The following is a 21,778-nucleotide window of genomic DNA, read 5'->3' as shown; positions in this document are numbered from 1 at the left end:
TTTCGGCCATTTTCGGCCTAAAATCAAGATTTCGGCTTGATTTTAGGCCGAAAATGGCCGAAACCGAAACCGAAATTTCGGTCGGACTCTAACTATATCTCATAATCAAATTCCAAGATAAAAATTCTATTAAATTCCTATCTAACAATAAACTGTTAGATTGATATAGTGTTGATTGGTTGACGGACCTGCTCTTGTACTTTTGGCCTTAGAGCATTGGAAAGGCTTTTTCAATCGCTCATAAGATATTGTCTAAATATTTTCATTAATGTAGTAATATTGGTATTAATTATTTTAGAGAAGTGGAAGTCGCGCCTGCCGAAACAGATGGGAGATGATCCAGGAAGCTTTGCTGAGGAGCATTCTCTCCAGCCAACAATTGGAAGAAGCTATACTTTCGTACAATCAATTGTACGCACAGCGCTGGAACTTTGCAGCGCTCCATCACTTTTTCTCAGAGGTATACTTCTCGGCGGTGCGCCGCGCTTAGTGCCGTGTCCTTAAAAAGAGTCCGATTAACACGAGAATTTTGGTCGCAGGTTATGGATTCGGAAGAGACGACCATATTCTTTGAAATTTTGATGCCGAAGTTGGTGCAGTTGGCCCTGCAGCTTCCTGAATTGTTAACTGGTGCGGTACCCTTGTTGAAACGACACAGCAACGGCTCCATCAGTTTAAGCCAGTTACAAGTAGCTTCGCTACTGGCAAATGCATTTTTTTGTACATTTCCCAGACGCAATTCCAGTAATCCGCAATCGGAATATGCGATGTATCCATATATTAATTTTAACAGGTAAGACCCCCGATTTATTTGAAATTATTTCATGAAAATACTTATCTATTGTGTATTTACTTCTTCTGATCGCATATTTTAGATTGTACGCGGCTTACAATGAAAAACACAGCCAGTGCGAGTCGGTGATGGAAAAGATTAAGTGTCTTCTCCATTATTTCAGGCGGGTAACAACTAAAGGTGAGTACATCGTAATTATCAACTCTCTTATACAACGAATACTCGGAATATAATAATGGCGATAATTTGCGATGAACGGATATGACGTAGAACCTGAATCACATTACAATTTTTACATAGAGCAGCACCTGAAGGTATAATAACAATTGAACGACGTTACGTCCCGTTGGAAAGCTGTCCAAAGTGGAATTTGCAAGACCAGAAATTGCCACCGTTACACATAACGAGTAAAGGGACCATCGAATGTGAGGGAGCGGGATTGCTCCAAGTGGATTTTGCAAACAAGTGAGTCTTGCAGTTAATTATTATAATTCTGCAAACTTTGAGTTGTTTAAGAATTATTTTATACTGTTAAGAACATTGTTTGAGACTCTTTAACGAACGAAATTATAAAACAAACGAATATGAACAAGAGAAAAGAAAAGAGAGGCGGAGGATAAACGGCTTTTTGAGATTATTCCTATTTACTAATTTTCTTTCTGTGTGAATAGATATGTGGGCGGAGGTGTGCTAGGCTTAGGCTGCGTGCAGGAAGAAATACGATTCGTTATATGTCCAGAACTTATGGTTACTATGCTGGTCACGGAAGAACTAGACGATACGGAGGCACTCATCGTCAGCGGTATCGAGCGGTACTGTAAATACGAGGGGTACAGCAACACTTTCAAGTGGAAAGGCGATTTTGTAGACGAGACACCGAGGGATAACAGCGGTAGACGTATGACGTCAATCGTCGCTATTGATGCCCTTTACTTCAAGCAATCCTCGTTGCAATTCAATATGGACAACATAAACCGTGAGCTTAACAAGGTTTGTAGTCCCGATGGAAATGTCGTCACAATCAGAATGGATTTATGTAAACGTTCGTGAAATTTATGCCCCAGGTTCCGAAATTATCGTAAACTTGGAACAACTTCGTTCCGAAATCTTCCGTCACTTTCGTGTAAATTACAACTTTCATTTAGATTATTATATCTGATGTCCTTTTATTCATTTCGTCGTTCGATAATATTCTCCCTAAAACTTCGAGACTATTGTTTCCTCAAAACAATTTATTTCAGTGCTCGTATTCATACGATACTGTTTTTAATTCTATCGCAATGTTATTCGCCGTAGGCTTATGTTGGATTCGTCGGTTCTGATATCCTCAAGAACAATCTGCCCGCCATCGCAACGGGAAACTGGGGATGCGGCGCGTTTCGCGGAAATCCGAAATTGAAAGTCGTGATACAGTTGATGGCCGCGGCGGTTGCAGGCCGATCGATGGTCTATTTTACTTTCGGAGACACGAAGCTGCGAGACGACGTGGCAGCGATGTACGCACATTTGGTACATCACGATATTGATATAGGTATCCACATTTACAAATTAAAAAGTGTAGTCACTTTTACATTATTTGCATATTCATTGGACTGTAAGTTTTGTTTCGTTAACTTTTTAGCGCGACTCTACTCCATGCTGTCGGAATACCGTCGGGAGTCTGCATCGAGCGCTGATTCGGATTTTTATCGTTTCTTGTACAACAGAAGTAGGATAAAACCATTGAGCAACTATTTCCCGGCGAAGACTGAGAGCACTTCGGCGAATATTTCCGCCGAGTGTCTGAAGGAAACGCTACTTAAAAGAAACAAAACCGCGGGCTTATCGAACAAAGGCGTCGATAACAAGCGATATATTTACTCGGCGGCTAAGGAGAAGGAAATCGCCGAGGAGGAAAAGATACTGAATTGGCTGACAAGCTGCAATGACGATAGCAACGGCAAGGCTACGTGCGATACTGAGGATACCCGCGATGGGAAAGCCCGGAGTAAACCAAGCGAAGAGGATAGTCGCCGTGAAAACAGCGTTTTGCAAGACTATAATTTTGCAAACAACACCAGCAACAGAGAGAACGTACAAGCGGAAGATAAGATATCGAATAAGTTGGACAACAGTGCGGATATCTTGAATTCGAAAGAACCCGTGGTTCCATGTCTTATCGACAATCAAAACGCGTCGAAGGAGATAAAACCTGAATCATCCGCAGAACTCGGCGACAGCGAATCTATCAAGATCTCGAAAGACTGCGCTCCGGAAGCGTGTAAGCAAAAATCGCTCCCGAAAAAGGGCGGCCAGAGGAAGATCTCCGACTTTTTCCAACGAATATCGTGAATGCTGAACGAGCGTTTCGAACCAAATTAGCTTCGGCGCACTCTGTAATTGTAAACATTCTGTATAATTTGTATAATTTTCAACGTTCCACGTCTTGAAAGTTCCAGAGTACGTACAATGTAAATAAAAATTCTGCGCAAGATGAAATTGTCGAACCTTAACGTTTTTCCCATTTTGTGACACTTGCATCTTGTCTTAAAGCGTGCAGATTTATGAAATGTATCGGAAAATATGAATTCCACGCGATGCCGAAAGATCAATATCTATTACTGTCAATGGCAATTCCTCGCGTTCTCAAATCGTCGGCGCCGGGGCGGCCCTTTAAAAATCGACCTTTAAAAGAAAAGCCCTCCGCCCCCCCCGTTCGGCGGTGGATCGGCGCGGGTCACGTGGGCGCTTATCGACGTATCGCGTTGGGCCGAGAGAGCTGTCAAACGCGAAGATGGCCGCCGCCACTGAAATATTAAAGTCTCCCGCCGCGAGAAGCGACACGACTCGCCGAGAGAAAATGTAGAATTTGCCGGGACGGAGGCGCGTGCCAGGTAATACCCGATCGCGTGGCCGCGACCGGCGATCGCGGCACCGCGCCCGTCAACGCGATCGTTCCGCGGCGCGGCCGTTCGTGGGCGGATTCGTCGCGGACGACGTGTGCGTGTCACGCGCGTATGTGTGTACGTGCATGTGCGCGCGTGTTCGCGCCGCGATGTGACATCTCGTCTGACGTTTCGAGGGGGAGAGAGAGAGAGAGAAGGCGAGCGGGAGGGCGGACGGACGGACGTAAATATTGAGCCGGATGCTCGACGGACGGCGATGCCGCTGATCCGTGTGCGCTGACCGCCGACCCGATCGGCTGCCGCCGCGACGCGACGCGACGCGACGCGACGCCGGGGACCGCCGTCGCCGATGCCGTGCCATTTTCGCCGAGTCGCTCCATGCTGCCCGCGACGTTGACAGCCGCGACGTCGGCACGACGGGCGCACGAGCGTGCCCGCTGACGGCCGTCATGCAGTGCTCCTCCGCTCCTACGTGCGATCCTCTTGCCGATCGCCTGAGTTGTTGAGTCGCGATTCAACGTATGTTGCAACCATTCAACGCAGGCTTGTGCGTCTGTGTGTGTGTATCTGCGCGCCTCTGTATGTGTGTGTGTGTGTTTCATTTTGCGTCGTTCCTTCCAAGCACGTTGACATTTTCGTCAATTCGTTAAAATAGCTCATTCGTATCGATCAGCTTTTCCTATTGACCAGCTATGACCAGAGAATCGAGCGTCTTATTCCGTTTTCGTTTTAACCGCTCGCGAGTACTCTTTTTTTTTTACTCCGTTTTTCTACATGCGCCAAGAACGAGAAATGATATCCGTCTTGGATTCGCTGTCGCTTTCCGGTCTCTGCCTCGCTGAAGCTGGGGCAGTTTCGGTGTCGCCCGAACGGCAGCTCCGCGAAAAAGTTGCCCTTCGGCGCAACGTCGGCCGCGGAGTTGCCCCTGTGTCACAGCTGGAGAATGTCGCGCCCCGAGATTACCTTCTTCTTCTCCTTTCAGCAAAATCTCAAGTATGAACATAATGCGCAAATTACGAGGGGGTACCAGCGTCGGAGGTATGGGCTCGAGCGGTACCGGTGGCCTGGACGACTGTGCCGGCGGCACGAATCCGCAGCACACCGCTCTGGGGCTCATGCACCTCAAGAAACTCTTCTCCGAGTACACCCATCCGCCGCATCCCCTCTCTGACACTGAACGCGATGATAAGTTGTACAACATGTTGCCATTATTTTGCAAGGTAGGGCATCGATGCGAATTCTGCGACGTTCTTACTTCCCTTTGATATCAGAGCGGATCTTTCGCTTTGAAAAAGAAACACGTTCTTGTAAAGAGACCGTCTCGTGCCGCCAGGTATTTGGCTCTAGTCCATCGGGAGACATGAACGAAAAGTTCTGGGACATTTTGGCATTTACGCAACAAGTATCAAGACTGATGGTGTCCGAGATCAGGAGGAGAGCGAGCAACCAGAGCACCGAGACGGCGAGCTGTGCCATCGTCAAGTTTCTAGAGATCGAGAACAGCGAGGAGTCGAGTAACGGCTGGATGCTGCTGTCCGCGTTGAATCTGTTGGCAGCGGGTGACACGTCTCTGATACAAGTGAATTGAATTTCTCCGGTCGACAATTCGCTTCCAAGAGCGAGGCTCGTTTCCCGCAACGTCAATTTCTTTTTCAGGCCATGACCGCTGCCTCGGTCCCGTCAACTTTGGTCAAGTGTTTATACCTGTTCTTCGATCTGCCCGAGATGAACGAAGAAGACGCCGATATTACAGATGCAAATAGCGAATTTACTCCTAGAGAGCGTAGGATACTGTTACAAAAAATATTCGTTCAGGTGACGGCAATTTCCTAAGATAACAGTTTCAGACTCTCCTGGAGGATTATCTTTTATCCGCGAGATTAATTTGCTCCGTTGCAACTTGCAGTTATTGGTGAGATTATGTAGCCACCCTTATCCCGCAGAGGAGCTCGCCCGCAAAGACGATCTTACCTTATTGTTCTCAGCAATAACCAGTTGGTGTCCACAGTACAATATTATGTGGCGTAAAAGTGCCGCCGAAGTCTTGATGACGCTATCACGACATGGTCTTACGCAGAATGTAGTAGCCTATATTCATAGTAAGTTCAACACTTTGTCGCACTTGTTAGCTCGAGATCGAATCTACTTAATACATTGATTCGTCTTGCAGACAAAGGATGCATAGCACACTGTATCGATAATATGCAACGTGTACCTGAGCTGGCACCATTAGAAGTTGTAGAAATGTTCGTAACAGTGTTCTGTTTTCTAAAAGATTCCAGCGAGGTTTCTCAGACATTGTTAGACGACTTTCGTGCTTGTCAAGGCTATATCTTTCTATCTGAATTTCTGTTAAAGTAAGTGCATGTCTATTGTGAAATGCGTTTTCGCATTTGTAACGATGCATTAACAAGGGTATTTCTACATGTAGACACGCGCCGTCAAGATTAGAACAGGATAATAGAGCGGAAGCACAAGATGCTATCCGAAATTTGGTACTAATGTTAGCATCTTTAACAATGTGTGGTCACACAGAGTTAAAGCCAAGTCAAGCTAGTATGGGATCCTTGTTTCAAATACTCGGGTTTACCCTACCACAGCCAAGCAACAGAGGTAACCCCGCGAATGAGATGCCTCTTGAATTAAAGATACACGGCGGACATATTTTACGTCATTTTGTTGTATCCGCAGGAGGAAGCGTTCGAAATATTCAAGCGTTCCAAGTATTGCAGTCTGTATTCGTGAAATCTAATTCGCCGCTTCTGTGTTGCACCATATTGGACGCGATATCTAGCGTGTATCACAGCGATAATGCAAATTATTTTATTCTCGAGGGGCAGAATACGCTGTCCCAGTTTGCGGAGAAGATCCATTTAAAGAATCCGGAGATACAAGAGAAATTCTTTCAACTATTGGAGTTTATTGTTTTCCAGCTTAACTTCGTTCCGTGTAAAGAACTCATATCTCTGTCCATTTTATTGAAAACGAACAATTCAGTCTCTTGCAGTATTATGTGTATGGTAACTCTCCTCAATATACTCAGGTAATATGCTGAAAATAACTTGGAGAATTTTATCTTGGAGCACATTTAAGTAACAAGTATTCTAATTTAAATCGAATCACTCGTTTCAGACACAACACTATATTTAAAGATGTTTACAGAGAAGTTGGTATGTTAGAAGTTTTTGTGACTTGTCTTCATCGGTATGCAACATTACTTAAGGATAAGCAAGCGGCGGTTGATCAAGGATTAGGTAATCGTCGTTAAAGACATAGCCGTGCGTAAGTTTGCACGCGAGTAAGTTTTGAGAATCTGACATGATTTCAGAATACACGATATGCCCCGAGGATGAACGATTGGGTGCCTTAGTGATGGAGGCTTTAACAACGTTATTAGCGAGTAATGTTCAAAATGCGAATGTCTTTAGAGAATGCGGAGGCGCGCGTTGCGCTCATAATCTAGTGCCCTATGTAGATTGCCGGTATCAAGCACTTGGTATTGTGAGAGAATTGATACTCAGTGCAGGTGGTGATGATGATATGGCGACACTGTTGGGAGTCATGCATTCAGCACCTCCTAATGCCTTGATTTTGAAGACGCATATACTAAAGGTGAGTTTGATATTGCTCCGTTACTCTCATCGTTATATGTTCGTAATTATAAAACAATATAATTGCTTTCCAGTCTCTGTTAGCCTGTCTGCGTGAGTCGCATAGGACTAGAACGGTTTTCCGAAAAGTTGGGGGCTTTGTTTACGTGATGTCAGTTCTGGTGTCTTTGGAGAGTCAATTAGGCCCGCAAAGGTCGGAGAAGAGCGAACCTTGCAACGATATCATACAGAGGACTATGCAGGACGAGAGCCAGTTGCTAACGTTGCTACACGTGGTGTTTCATACTATAAGTACAGCTATGCGATTTGAGCCAGCAAATGCAAAATTCTTCCATCATGAGGTACGAATTTGAAGAATATTGTAATAACTGCGCTATTGATAGCTCGCTATTTTTATTGCATAAAAATAATATCGATTTTGCAGATTTGCCAGTCGAGTCTGTGCGATACTTTACGTCTCCTCGGGTGTTTCTCGACGCAGACGAAAATCACTGAGATGGATATGATACCAACCATGAATTATCACAATATGCTAATATCATTATTTACTGGGAGTATATTGGAACCAGTATTTCCAGATAATATGCCAAAGACATTAGGATACGCGTGCTTGCTGCTGCGTTTGCTTTACGATGTGGCGCTCGATTCCTTTGACAAACCAAATTTAGCTAACGTAGGGATAAGATCCCCAAGTCACAAACAAAATAGCATGGAGGTACACACTCGTTCTATTCAGAGTAAGATCACCAATGTTTTATCTTTCAAATATGGTAATTATGGCTATGCATTTCAGCAAAAGTCATTTGACTCTCCTGGAAGCGGCAAGAGATATATCATAAATACCTTAAACCTAAGCCCGCCTGCACCTGAGCCAATTGTAGTTCATCCTGGTATAGTAGTAGGAATGCTTCACCTACTTCCATCTATATCTGAACCATCCAATCCGCAAATGGCACTAGCGTTACAATTGTACGTGGCGGAGATCATCAAGAGTTTAGTAAGGTCAGAAAGAAATCAGCAAGTGATGTGTGAGGCTGGTATGGCTGGTGAATTACTATCGATAGGTAGAACTGCTTTGCAAGACGAAACACATCCGCTTCATCAACCTCTGCAGTATATTATAGAGAGACTCGCCGCGCAATCGCTCGAACCGAGAGATCTAAGGTAAGATTGATGAGATATGTATATTTATATAAAACGGAGAAGAAAGTCGAAGGAATATATACTCCAATTGTCATAATTTTATTCTTCTAGAGAATTTCTACGTTTGGGTGATCCGTTGTGTTGTATTACACTGGACAATATCGAGCCAAACAAGTTTAGGGGTGGACCAGTTCCTTTAACGCGGATTAAGACATTAGTGTCAATGACGACACCCAAGGACTTCAGAGCTCACGGCTCGTGCACTTTACCGCCTTTTGTGGAGCTGGATATGAGCGCTGAGGGATTTGCATGTTTGTACCTACCGAGTGTCGCACCGCAAAGTACCACACCTCCTACAGTTGTCTCCGCAGACAATAGTGTACTAGGAGGGATTGGATCAGGTAAATTAATTGTAGTCAATCTATTTCTACATTATAATAAACACTGCTGATGAAACGTATTAAGATATAGTCAAATTTAGTGCATAATCTTTGGCAGTGTTATCGGTTCGGTCAATTTCAATTTCTTCGAACTGCTTATCGATAACGAGCCGGATAAGGTTTCGTGCGTTGCGTCACTCAGTGAGCGTTCAGAGTCGCGGTACCACTTGGCTCAGCACTAATGTTTAACTTAAGGTTTCTAGAACCGCTCTACGCTGCGCTATGTTATGTCTTTCTTCGTCTTTGTTCTCAAACATTATCTCATGCTTGCACATCGCTGTGTTAAAATGCGATCGCTCTTTAGCCTGTCGTTCAGTTTGGTCGTGCTAATACACGAAGCAGGGAGTTGTCATCCCATCGTTTAGCGTATTCTTGGCCAAAACGTTACCAGTTTCGTGAATTTGCAATTTATTATGCCAGTACATTCACCACTTTCTCTACTTCCGTTTTACTATCTCTTGTATCCTCAAAACATATATCGAATACGTCAGAAATTTTCATAATTCATCGTACCGACAAACAATTCCCGTTAGATCAGACGACAATTATAGTAAAAATATGATATAAGAATAAAAAGTAGTTAATTTTCGTTTTAGAAATTCTGTATACAATGTTATTACAAGCAAAAATTTCTTTTAGGCGATAGATTATTTCCACCACAGACCGGCTTAACGTACAGTACGTGGATATGTGTTGACAAGTTTAGTGATCCCAGAACTGATCCCCATTGTGTAAGATTACTCACTTTGGTGCGCACTCCGCAATCGGCAAGAGATTTAATTTGTCTGACTGCAGTTCTTAGTGCTAGAGATAAGGCTATCATTGTTTCCACTCAGGAGACACCCATTCCACAAAGTGAGTACACCGTAAAAGTACGCGTCATTAAACTCAAGTGGCGTAATGCAAATTAATGTGCATTTAGATACAGGTGAATGGGAGCCCGAAGGAACGGGTGAATGTGGCGCCAGGGTTTGGTGTCCCGACTTACTTCACGAAGGACAATGGCACCATATAGCTATCGTGCTGAACCGCGCGGTTCTGAAAAACTCTAGCTTCTCATTATACTTGGACGGTCAACATATCCATAGTCAAAAGGTAATTACCATTAAGACAAAGTGATGAAAGGTTTTCTAAGTCACAATGTAGAATAGACTAACTAGACTACGCAATTCCTTTTAGCTTCATTACATCACGCAAGTTCCTGGAGGTGGGGCAGCCAACTTAACTGTGGCCTCTCCGGTTTACGGCTACATCGGTACGCCGCCCTGTTGGCGCAGATATTCTAGATTGACATGGAAACAAGGGCCGTGTCATTTGGTAGAGGAAGTGTTTAATTCTCAAAACATTGCCACTTTGTTCAGACTAGGGCCGCATTATATGGGAAGCTTGCAAGCACCGCAATTGAGTGGTACTGAGATAAACACGATTAAACTTCAAAATGTAATTTTATAAATAATAAATGCTAATAATATACGTTATTGCAGGCCCTGAACCTCTATCGCCTCTTGTGGCTGAAGAAAAGGTTGTGTTTGGATTAAATGCAAAAGCCATGTCGCAATTAACTTTAGCGAAAATCAGAAAGGTTTATAGCCGAGCGGATAATAAATCAATCGCCAAACAAGTATGTACGCCTTAATCTTTTGAGTTCAACAGAGAAAGAGAGAAATAAAAACTAAATGACATGCATCTGATTAATATCTTATTCCTTTATACAACAGCTTGGCATGTCATCCCACGAGAATGCCACACCTATCAGAGTCCTCCATAATTCCGCGGGACACCTCAGTGGTCCAGCTAGAGCATTAGGTGGTGTAGTTGTCGGTTATCTTGGCGTTCGTGTATTTAGTCCTAAACCAGTAGCTACTATGATCGACAATGTAGGAGGATGTTCAGTGTTATTAGGTACGATTGAGAATCAAGTGGCAAACGATATTTATCCAAATATTGTGACATTGAGACAAGACTAAGGACGATTTTAAATCTGTTTTAAAAGGTTTAATAGCTATGGCCCAAGATGTAGAATCTTTGTATGCGGCTGTAAAGGCACTAGTATGCGTAGTGAGATCCAACCAAGCGGCCCAACAAGAGATGGATCGCAGAAGGGGATATCAGACCCTGGCTATGTTATTACGAAGAAAATGTCCTCTCCTGAACAGCCATATACTGCACTTGACGTTCAGTCTCGTGGGGACAGTTGACAGCGGCAGAGAAACCAGTGCAATTCCTAACGTTACAGCGTTTCAGGATCTCTTGTGTGATTTGCAAGTACGTTTAAAAGAGTTCATAATTTTAATGCAAACTTGTCTAGTCTGTGATAAGCAAGTCTGCATTTAAACAGATAACTTATTTAATTAACAATATTCAAATTCAGGTTTGGCATGAAGCACCTGGAGAACTGTTAAGATCTCTCCTTGAACATTTGTACGAACTAATAGCGGAATCCAGCGAGAAACGAACTAACTTGCGGTTAATGAGAGATTTACAATTAGTACATAAATTATTGCACATCTTAAGCGACGTGAAGCTAAGTAGCACTAGACAGATCCTTCTAGCGCTTCTCAGTATATTATTGAGTCAACCACGGCAAGCTGATCTACTATGGTAAACAGTTCTTTCGTTCACATTCGCATGTTATTTATCATTTTTGCTTTTTTAAATATAACTACTGTTATATTAATTATCTGCATACATACGACTCTCTTATCTGTCTTTCGTGCAGGTTTGGACAATTCATTGTGGCTACCTTACCGCTATGTTCCGAAAAACACCTAATCCTTAGAGAAGGAGAAGGAACCAAGGATGGAGAAGGAGAGAGCATACTTTTGCGTAATCGTTGTTTACAGCTTTTACATTCGTTGTTGTTTAATGGATCCAAGATTAATGTAAAGTAAGAAATTGTGCCAATGTCTTTGATTATTGCTTGAGCATATCTGAGTATATACGTTCGATGATACAAGTGGCACTGTACTTTTGCAGTATGTGTGAAGAAGTAGCTAAAGTTTTGGGCCTAGATTGGGTGCTACTGTTCCTCCAGTCTGGTCTTCATAGTACTACAGTTGTCTGGGGGCTACGTATACTTGTAGCGATATGTTCTGTGCAATCGATTCTACAAAAGTTTAAAGAGGGCACGAGCAATGGTGGTTGGCTGCGACATACCGATCACAATAAGATGGCACTAGCCCTTGGTACACAATAGACTTTACACTTATCATTTACATAAGCGCTTTAATAAATGTTGCTTCCATATATTTAATGCATAAAATAGCTGCAATATAATACAACATGATTATGCATGCGTAACAGGTTGTCATCAACAAATGTCAACTGGTGAAATCAAGCCATCTGGACTTCATGTACCAGGATTTCAACATCTGGGCTGGCTGCTTCCGCAGCATATCGATCTTGTTCCGGAACTTTATTTCCTTTTTATTGCTCTCATGATGGGACAACCCGTAAAATTGTTACCTACTGATTCAAAGGTAAAAATATATATTGATCTTAGCTTTGTATTAAATCAATCTGCATATATTTTTGCAAAGTTTGAATCCATTTGTAAAATAATTTAGTTGCTCTTTGTTCCCTGTAGTCGATTCTGTTACTCCTTTATTAGCGTTTAACATGTAGAAAATAATAATACTAACTATATGCATATTACAATTTTGTGGCAGCTCGATTTGGATAACGTTTGGAATTTTATGTTCGGAGTTCCGGCAAATCACACACTATCGTCCTTTGCTAGTAGAATTAATCTTTGTCCTGAAGCAATGGTCACGTTACTAGCTATGGTGCGAACTATGTTGAACAGTCACTCGAACAAGTGAGTTACCACGAGAAACCACTAATCTGTCTCAATATATTATGTTGCATTAAATTGTAATGATCTTTTCTATCTTTTTCAACAGCCCAGAAATATTACCAGCGTGGCTAAATGACTATCCCGTGACAATAATACAATTCTTGTTCTTCCTTTATCGCAATTTTCCCGACTTTATGCAAGTCTTTATGTCCGCGGAAGTTTTGGGTGCCTTAGCTGGGACCTTGTTTCCGAAACCCACGAGTTCTAGTCAGGACAGTAGTGGTGCCAGTACCCCAGCCGACGAGGTAATTATGTTAATTCGACAGGATGTCTTCTCTAAAAAAGAATACTTTCGATTTTCGATGTTTAAAGAATTGAATACTATCACTGATTGTCCACGACACTTTTAAAAAGTTTGTTCTATAAATTTAATAAATTGAAAAATATCTTTACGAGATGTTTTGTAGACATCTTACAATTAAAGATATTAATACCGGATAATTATTGCAGCAAGAACCAGTATTAGTGAGATCGCCGTCAAAAGACGTTGGGCTAACAAATCACCCGGCGAAGAAGTTCGTAATGGACTTTTTTAAAGTTATCGTCGTTGACTCGCTCTCATTGCCAGTTACGACGAAATCGCCAGCGATAGATCTTGTCCTGGAAGCATGGCCAGAACATGCGTCGCCGGGACAACAAACGCGTTACCAGACAGAAGTGCTGTCTATATTGATGGAACATTTATTAGCCGCGGATGTATTGATAGGGGAACAGGCTGCGTTACCTGTCGTTCCCGGCGGATCGGCTAATAACATAACTAATAATGTTTGCTACGTGGTAGCCAGAATAGTTGACAAATTGTGGCAAGGTAATAATTTGGTCTGCGCGCTGCGTGCACATTAATCTAATTAATGAGATTAATAAAAAAGAAGTCATTACCATATATATTTCTCAAATATCAGGCACTCTGACAAAAGACCCGCATGAAGTATTCGATTTCATTGTAAAACTAATTGGACAAGCGAAAAGACGACCCGGCGCTGTTAGTATGGAAGGCCTTCATCACTGCCTGAATAGGACAATTTTATTCTTACTGTCACGTGATACCAAGTCTATTGCCGATCAAATGGTGGTATTAGAGGCATTACATAAGCTTACTACTCATAGGTGTGTACAAGTTGTTAAAGGCTACACGCGTTTATACAGTTTCATATTTTTGTAAAAAGAAAAGTTAAATGAGTTACGATTGTTTTACAGATTATTAGTATTCGGTGCTGGCAATCACGAATTAGAATTTATCGGCTGTTTAACGTATTTATTGTCACAACTGACGGCTGATATAAAAATCATGTTGGACACTAACATGAAAACCACGTGGCACGTGAATCCGCAAGTGGAATCCTGCGATGACAGACTGATGTCTCACCAAGGGCACAATTTAATGGCCGTAGCGGCAACGAGAGTCTGGGAGGAATTGTATGTGTGTAAGAAGCCCGCAATAGAGGAAGTTTTCAAAGTAACTCTATCAGCGCCTGTGGGTAATGAACGGGCGCCAGAATTGCTGATCGTACGAGAACAGATTCACGAAGCTGGATTAAAGCTTTGGACGAATTACGTACTTTCGGAAAAAAGAGCCTCGTACAGAGTGCCCTGGGAACTCCACAATCAAATCCAGTCGGTACGTTAAAGCTTTCTCTGCATTCGCATGGTATCAGTTATCAGTTATTAGAAGTAAAATGTAAACTAATATATTTTGGTAAATAGTATATGAATATAAAAACATTACAGAAAATCCAAAAGGTAACAGGAGGATTGACGAGATTAGCGAGCCGAACAAAAGTGCGAAAAGAGGAGTCTGTGCGTGTGCGGCTTAGATTACATCAGAGCACCGTTGCTCAGTGGACAGAGCAACACGTCGCGTTAGTCAGGGAACTTGCTGCAGTGAGACGTTTACAGCACCAACAGACCAACCTGCACACTCAACGTTATGTATATCAAGTAAGAAATTCTACCTAAGAATTCTATTCATTTCTGTTTGGCAATTTTGTTTTCTTATCAAGCAACAAAGCGAAATTGATGTTTACTTTGTGCAAGAAATATTCTACATTAATGGAATATACTAAAGAGATACTTTCAATCTATTTGTAGGAATGGTTGCAAACCGAGACGGAATTGACTAGAGAACGCGGTCTTTGGGGACCTCCGACACCTACTATATTGGACAAATGGATGTTGGACATGACCGAAGGCCCGTGTAGGATGCGAAAGAAGATGATGAAGAATGAACTCTTCTATATACATTATCCATATCGGCCTGAGTTAGAGCACCCTGATAATGTAAGTTGTGTATGTCTTTGCGTTGACAAATTGTAGAATTATTTCGAAACTTAAACATAAGCGAATGCACGTATTCGCAGTCGTAACGCATTGATCTATTAACTGTTTAGAAACAGCTAAAGTACAAAGTAGCGTCAAGTATGGATAGTAAGGAGTACTATCTGAAGCAACTCGGCAATTCGTCGGGAATGTTCGAACGCGAACGAGACCCCGTTATAGATGACACACCGTTAAATGTTAATGAAACTTCTACCGAAAGCGAGCCGCCGATGGTCCCATGTACACTGGAACGTCACGCTAGCGAGCCGGATGAAGCGCCCGAGGATAATGAACAGGAAGAGGAGAACAATCAAACTGTTCCAGACAATCAAACCTTGATACGTCTACTGGAGGAGCACGAGAAGGTTTCCGTTTCTATATAGTCGATGTTTACGAATTGCTGCAATGTTCTTAGTCTAATATCTCTATTCATATTTCAGATAAGTCACATGTTCAGATGCGCGCGAATACAAGGTTTGGACACGACCGAGGGTCTCCTCTTGTTCGGAAAGGAACATTTCTATGTGATTGATGGATTCACATTGCTGAAATCTAGAGAGATAAGGGATATAGAGAGTCTGCCGGACGCGTACGAGCCAATCCTACCGTCACCAGGTTCTCCCAGAAGATCTAGAGCGATGAGACAATGTTCCAAGTTTAATTACGAAGACATAAGGTATTTTCGAGAAAAAATTTTCTTTGCGCAACATCCGAATATCAGCCTAAATCGCTATGTAAACGTTATATTGTCTACAGGGAAGTACATAAGAGACGATATTTACTACAACCCATGGCCTTGGAAGTATTCAGCGGGGACGGTAGAAACTATTTACTGGCATTTCCGCGTAAAGTGAGGAACAAAGTTTATCAAAGATTCATGACGTTTGCTACTGCGATCGCCGATAGCGCTCAGCAGTCTGTAGCTGGCCAGAGGCGAACGGCAAATGTCGAGCAGGCCACTGGCTTGCTCTCAAATCTTATAGGGGAAACTTCGGTTACTCAGAGATGGGTGGTCAGTAGTTACAACTAAGTAAAATAAATAGAATAAATAGTAGAGGCTGTACTCCTCAATTAAGTATAAACATTATCCTCACAGAGAGGAGAAATATCAAACTTCCAATACCTGATGCATCTCAATACTCTGGCGGGTCGTAGCTACAACGACCTCATGCAATATCCGATATTCCCGTGGATCTTAGCCGATTATGACAGCGAGGAGCTTGATCTCACGGACTCGTCGACATTCAGAGATTTTAGCAAACCTATGGGCGCACAAAGTCCCGAACGATTGTTGCAATTTAAGAAAAGGTATAGAAAGCAGAGTGATAATATACGTTGCGGGAAAAACATTTTTTAAATTATTATATCTCTTTTGTAGATATAAAGAATGGGATGATCCGCACGGAGAGACTCCACCGTATCATTACGGTACACATTATTCGTCAGCGATGATAGTATGTTCCTATCTGGTGAGAATGGAACCGTTCACGCAACACTTTCTCAGATTACAGGTTTGTACTTATCGCAGATATAGTAATTTGTCTCTTATCCTCGACCTTTGTGTAATAATTACAATTTTTCGCAGGGTGGACATTTTGATTTAGCTGACAGAATGTTCAATAGTGTAAAGGAAGCATGGTTGTCCGCTTCCAAGCACAACATGGCCGACGTGAAGGAACTTATCCCGGAATTTTTTTACCTCCCGGAATTCCTAGTCAATTCGAATCACTTTGATCTAGGTAAAGTCTCCTCGAACACGGTACATTACTTAGGTTTCTTCGCGCATAATGGCAATAGTACTCACGCGTGATATTTTCCTTGCAGGCTCTAAGCAAAGCGGTGTTCAACTCGGCGACATCGTTCTTCCACCCTGGGCGAAGCAGGATCCTCGCGAATTTATCCGCGTACACAGGCTCGCGTTGGAATGTGATTACGTGTCGCAGCATCTCCATCAGTGGATCGATCTGATATTTGGCTGCAAGCAGAACGGCCCGACGGCCGTGGAAGCCGTTAATGTATTTCATCATCTGTTTTACGAAGGCAACGTTGACATCTACAAGTTAGTTTACATAATTCATTCCATTCATTTATGATTTAAATTCATCTAAAATAAGTTTTCTAATTCCGTCTCGATTGTAGCATCGACGATCCGCTGAAAAAGAACGCTACTATTGGCTTCATCAATAATTTCGGCCAGATACCTAAGCAATTATTCAAGAAGCCGCATCCGGCGAAGAAGATGACGCAGAGAACCAGCGTTATAGATCCCGGCCCTATCACCCCTGGACTGAGTATCACTACGTCTGACAAGTTGTTCTTCCATAATCTCGATAATTTGAAACCGTCGCTGCAACCCATTAAAGGTTTGCACTCCTGCGTCTCTGATCTTCGTTAACGCCATACATTTTTAAACATCTAATTTATGTTTTTCTTTCACAGAATTAAAGGGTCCCGTTGGACAGATATTGCACGTCGACAAAGCTGTGTTAGCGGTGGAACAAAACAAGACGCTCATTCCACCCTCCTACAATAAATACGTGGCATGGGGATTCGCTGATCATTCCCTCAGAATAGGCAATTACGACAGCGACAAAGCGATTTTCGTCGGCGAAGCTATGATGCAAAGTAGCGGGGAAATAGTGGCGTGCGTTTGTCCGTCTTCCAAATTAATAATTACCGCTGGCACCAGCTCCGTAAGTCTTTCGTCTCCAAGAAAAAGGGGGTAGTTGCAAAGTAGAAAAAACTTCGAATAACAGTTTCTTTTTTATGAGAGAAAGATACATTATCATAAAAATAAATTCCACTCTATTATAATTCAGTAGAATTATTCGAAAGGTGGTAGTTTAGAACTGACTTGTGTGAAAAATTGAAGTTATATCTTTCTATTCTATTTCACGCTAGTATTAAATACGCTTGTTTGTAGGTCGTCACTGTTTGGGAATACGCCAAGCGGCAACTTTCCATAAAACAGTGCTTGTACGGACATACCGATGCAGTCACATGTTTATCATCCAGTCCTGCATACAATGTTATCGTATCCGGATCGCGAGATGGTACCGCGATCATATGGGATTTGTCTCGATGCTTGTTTGTGCGTCAACTTAGGGGCCATGCAGGACCAGTGGCTGCAGTAGCCATAAATGAATTAACGGTATTTTTATATTAATGATATACGAGTACGTAACATGTAGTGTGAGTAGATACATGTATGTGATAAAATATCACATAAAATAAAAAATATGTTGCAGGGAGACATAGCTACATGTGCAGCTACATGGTTACACGTGTGGAGTATTAACGGGGAAGAATTGGCAAGTGTCAATACTTGCGTTGGCCGCGCCGACAGAATGCAACAGATATTATGTGTCGCTTTCAGTCAAACTCACGAATGGGACTCTCAAAATGTTATTATGACTGGCTCCACTGATGGCGTTGCTCGTGTAAGATATATTTCTATTTCTCTAAGATATTTTAGGAAACTTTCACCATATTTTCCATTACTCGCACTACGAGGCAATTTGTTTACAGATGTGGTCAATGGATTACGTGCAAGTGCCTGCGGAGGAAGAAAAGCCTGAAGAAGTAACGACTGCCAAGGAGAAGAACGAGAAACAAAGCACGGAAGGCACTCAAACCGAAACGAAGAAGAGAGTTCAGGAATTAGTCAAACAAATGAGTATATCTGCCGAAGGATCAGGTAAGTAACGTCACGCATGTATCAATAAATGCAGTTACGATGAATTTTTATCTTTGCTTCAAGGTGCACTTATGAAAAGTGGCTCTGAAAGCAGCCTCTCTGAAGCGGAAAATACCAAAGAAGCTTCCAGGCTCCACGAAGAAAAGGAGGAGTGTTCCGATAATGAATCCAGTAATGGTTCAAGTAGTAAACCTTCACCTCAGAATAATCACGCGTCACTGGTCGTGTTGCGTAGGAAAAGCCGTGGGAATCCGATGTTCAGGAAAAGCGAAGGTGGTGGACGTGCCGATAGCGAGGGCACGCAAACCAGGTAATGCAATTGTAAATTACAAGTTAGGAAGATCTTTTTGTAATCGTGGGACATTCCTCTGTTATATTTCACAGCGAGTCCACCAGCAATCCCGGAGATTCCGAAGGAGCATTGAGAACTAGTAAAAGCGATACCAGTCTGACCGACAGTTTTGTTATGGTCACCGAAGCCGACACAAAGCCGCGAAAAATCAATCCGCAAAATATTTTGCGAGATGGTTTCAAGTGGCAAAGGCAATTAGTATTCCGCAGTAAATTAACAATGCATACTGCCTACGATCGTAAAGACAATGCAGAACCAGCATCCATCACGGCCCTAGCAGTATCAAGGTATTAAGCGCATACAATATTGTTGAAATTATAGGTACTGACAATGTTTTTTATAATAAAATATAAAATTTTGTTAGTTTTATACTTAATGGCTTATATACTCTTTTAAAAAAGTATATAAGAAATGAATAAACTTTCAATAAAAATATCTTAATTTTCGGTCATGTCAATTGTAGTATATGCTATTCGCTTTTGTATACGATTACGTATATAGAATTAATTTATTTATGCGACAATACTAAGTGCATTATTGTTGCATTGTTTGATTCGTAGGGATCACAGGACAGTGTATGTGGGTGATACTCGTGGTAGAGTATTTTCATGGAGCGTGTGCGAACAACCTGGACGCACGGTCGCCGATCACTGGCTTAAGGACGAGGGAGCAGATTCTTGCGCTGGTTGCGGCGTCAGATTCAATCTATACGAAAGAAGACATCATTGCCGCAACTGTGGGCAAGTATTCTGCTCGAGGTAAGTCTTAAGGATAGTATTTATCTCAAGAAAATAGTTCTTGATGCTTTGCGTATTTAGCCGAGTTAATTACTTTATACAGATGCAGCCGATTCGAGTCCAAAATATCCAGGCTCGGTATCCTAAAGCCAGTTAGAGTCTGTCAGGGCTGTTATTCGTCATTACGGTCTCAGAGTAACTCCACCGAGAGTAACACTTAATGTGACGAGCACGAAGTCTTATATAAATCGTTGAATTATATGGAAAACTCTTAGCGGGTTGTAAATACTTAAGTGTACCTATTAATCTTTCAGTTGAAATTCTGTACATGAGCAGAACACGAGGTGTTCTACCCTTACACTAAACGCGCGATCTATTGTACTGTATTCGTTTTTTTATGGATGAGTTCATGCAGCCGTGATTCTATTCGTATCGTAGCGTAAGCAAAGATTGTTGCATTTTTATTCTTCGTGACAACATTTCCATTATTAATTCTTTTGAAACAACAACAAGGATTATGATTAGATGTTAGATACTAGGTTGTACCTTCCTTGTCGATTGTTTCAAGTAATGGATAAGATATTATTAACTTGTGAAAGAGAGAGAGAAACAATTTTAATAAATTGAATTGAATTATATATTATATATTTAATACATACTTCTTTTTACCGTGAACAGTTCTGCATGAAATTTACGCTTACTAATTTTTCACTCTCTCTATATTTTAAATCAAGTTATAAGTTATATATTACCCCCTTAAACTTTGCATTAAGGGAGACGACACAAGAGAAGAGAAAGAGAGAGATGTACTTTCCAAATTTTCTCATATATACTCTATTTAGCACAATAGTGCATTAAGTGATAACAATATTTATACTGTTTCTAATCATTATGTAATATGTTACCTTAATTATCATTTACTGATTATGATTAGTATTATACATTATTTATTACACAATAAGTATATATATGCATATACATATGTATATATGTATATGTATGTATGAATGTATGTATAATCTGTGATTTTATTTTTTGATTTTTATTTAATAGTTTGCCTATTAATCAACTATGTTGTTACATCGATATTTTACGATATGAGTTATCAATTTCACAATTTCATATTCTAATGTTAAATTAAATTTTAAAATATTATAACGAAAAGTTTTGATTTATTTAATATATTTAAAAAAATTATATGTATATGATTGTTTTCTTTTATAGATAAATGTTTATTTTTTAATTTTGTTTGTTTGAGAGTTCTTTCTTATTTTATATACCTTATTTATTTATAACATGTTCTGCAATTTTTAAAGAGAATTGGAAAGTATTTCTTTCTGATGATTATACAACCGTTTTTCTTTCATACATTGTATACGTTTGACTTTTCTATCGCGCATACGGTATATATAACTGCTATTTAAGAACTGTATTGCAATTTAACAAAAAAAAAAATATATTACTGCAATGTATTCCTAATCTTTTGTCCAAAGATATAGAAATTATAACTTCATAATAGACAATACCGCATCTATGTAACATGTTATTAATTGTAAGACACTTAAACAAAATCATAGATAAAAATAAGAAACCATAATATAGATAATATCTACCAGAGCTAATGTCATTAGCAGTGACATAAATGTGAAATACAAATGATTGTGGTTTACAAATTAATGTACCGTGATCCTTATATACGTGGAACTAATTGTGGGATTAATTTCCAAGATGAATTTAGAGTCCCTGCGTATGAGAAATTTATAAAGTTCACTACATTCAATGGTTATAAATATGAGTACCTTCTAAGAGTTTAAGTTTCTTACGAAGAACCGGATTAACACGAGACATTTGAAGAGTTTTACAACTTTCGAGATCGATTTTACGATCAATTGCGAAATTTATATTACCAATCGATTCTACTCTATTTGTATTCCCTAATGACATCTCC

At 41.1% G+C, this 21,778-nt stretch overlaps 3 protein-coding genes across 5 annotated transcripts in view; 2 read left to right on the top strand and 1 right to left on the bottom strand.

The window, feature by feature from the left end:
- Positions 1-3,271, top strand: part of LOC105569598 (poly(ADP-ribose) glycohydrolase-like) — a 5,111-nt gene extending 1,840 nt beyond the window's left edge. For both annotated transcript variants that reach the window (XM_012026190.1, XM_012026191.1), the window contains exons 5-11: positions 299-460; positions 540-793; positions 876-973; positions 1,099-1,258; positions 1,465-1,783; positions 2,090-2,324; positions 2,415-3,271. In XM_012026190.1, the coding sequence (XP_011881580.1) occupies positions 299-460; positions 540-793; positions 876-973; positions 1,099-1,258; positions 1,465-1,783; positions 2,090-2,324; positions 2,415-3,124 (1,938 nt within the window). In that variant the 3' untranslated portion in view covers positions 3,125-3,271. The remainder of the gene's footprint in view (positions 1-298; positions 461-539; positions 794-875; positions 974-1,098; positions 1,259-1,464; positions 1,784-2,089; positions 2,325-2,414) is intronic.
- Positions 1-16,907, bottom strand: part of LOC105569593 (mitochondrial ribosome-associated GTPase 2) — a 40,006-nt gene extending 23,099 nt beyond the window's left edge. Inside the window, exon 1 of the mRNA XM_012026183.1 lies at positions 16,849-16,907. The gene's annotated coding sequence lies outside the window, so the exon portion shown is untranslated. The remainder of the gene's footprint in view (positions 1-16,848) is intronic.
- Positions 3,619-20,821, top strand: LOC105569600 (WD repeat and FYVE domain-containing protein 3). Of its 2 annotated transcripts, none has more exons than XM_012026193.1 (47): positions 3,619-3,666; positions 4,661-4,898; positions 5,012-5,257; positions 5,335-5,493; positions 5,585-5,777; positions 5,849-6,035; positions 6,110-6,291; positions 6,370-6,721; positions 6,811-6,932; positions 7,007-7,290; positions 7,364-7,630; positions 7,714-8,004; positions 8,083-8,453; positions 8,544-8,833; positions 9,512-9,727; positions 9,795-9,967; positions 10,052-10,280; positions 10,357-10,493; positions 10,591-10,774; positions 10,866-11,137; positions 11,244-11,473; positions 11,592-11,759; positions 11,849-12,057; positions 12,176-12,351; positions 12,541-12,689; positions 12,775-12,973; positions 13,179-13,536; positions 13,631-13,835; positions 13,926-14,346; positions 14,457-14,666; positions 14,817-15,005; positions 15,116-15,409; positions 15,485-15,720; positions 15,801-16,056; positions 16,141-16,352; positions 16,423-16,555; positions 16,630-16,783; positions 16,869-17,103; positions 17,184-17,407; positions 17,484-17,737; positions 17,968-18,195; positions 18,293-18,484; positions 18,573-18,741; positions 18,805-19,051; positions 19,126-19,380; positions 19,654-19,851; positions 19,934-20,821. In XM_012026193.1, the coding sequence occupies exons 2-47, from the start codon at positions 4,674-4,676 to the stop codon at positions 20,049-20,051; spliced, it is 10,299 nt and encodes a 3,432-aa protein (XP_011881583.1). In that variant the 5' UTR covers positions 3,619-3,666; positions 4,661-4,673; the 3' UTR covers positions 20,052-20,821. The 2 variants fall into 2 exon arrangements, with proteins under 2 accessions (XP_011881583.1, XP_011881582.1); XM_012026192.1 differs by lacking the exon at positions 3,619-3,666 and adding an exon at positions 3,842-4,197.
- The last annotated feature ends 957 nt before the right edge of the window (positions 20,822-21,778 follow it).

The sequence above is a fragment of the Vollenhovia emeryi genome, unplaced genomic scaffold (assembly GCF_000949405.1).
Source record: "Vollenhovia emeryi isolate VEMERY1.0 unplaced genomic scaffold, V.emery_V1.0 DF939123.1, whole genome shotgun sequence".
Classification (NCBI taxonomy): Eukaryota; Metazoa; Arthropoda; class Insecta; order Hymenoptera; family Formicidae; genus Vollenhovia; species Vollenhovia emeryi.
Note: the sequence above shows the minus strand (reverse complement) of the source record. Positions and strands in the feature narration are given on the sequence as shown.

Excerpts from the sequence above, each read along its gene's own strand:
- LOC105569600 (XM_012026193.1), top strand. The coding sequence starts at position 4,674 with ATGAACATAATGCGCAAATTACGAGGGGGTACCAGCGTCGGAGGTATG. Across the intron at positions 17,408-17,483 it reads GTCGCTGCAACCCATTAAAG|AATTAAAGGGTCCCGTTGGA; the intron begins GTTTGCACTCCT and ends TTTCTTTCACAG. Across the intron at positions 17,738-17,967 it reads TTACCGCTGGCACCAGCTCC|GTCGTCACTGTTTGGGAATA; the intron begins GTAAGTCTTTCG and ends GCTTGTTTGTAG.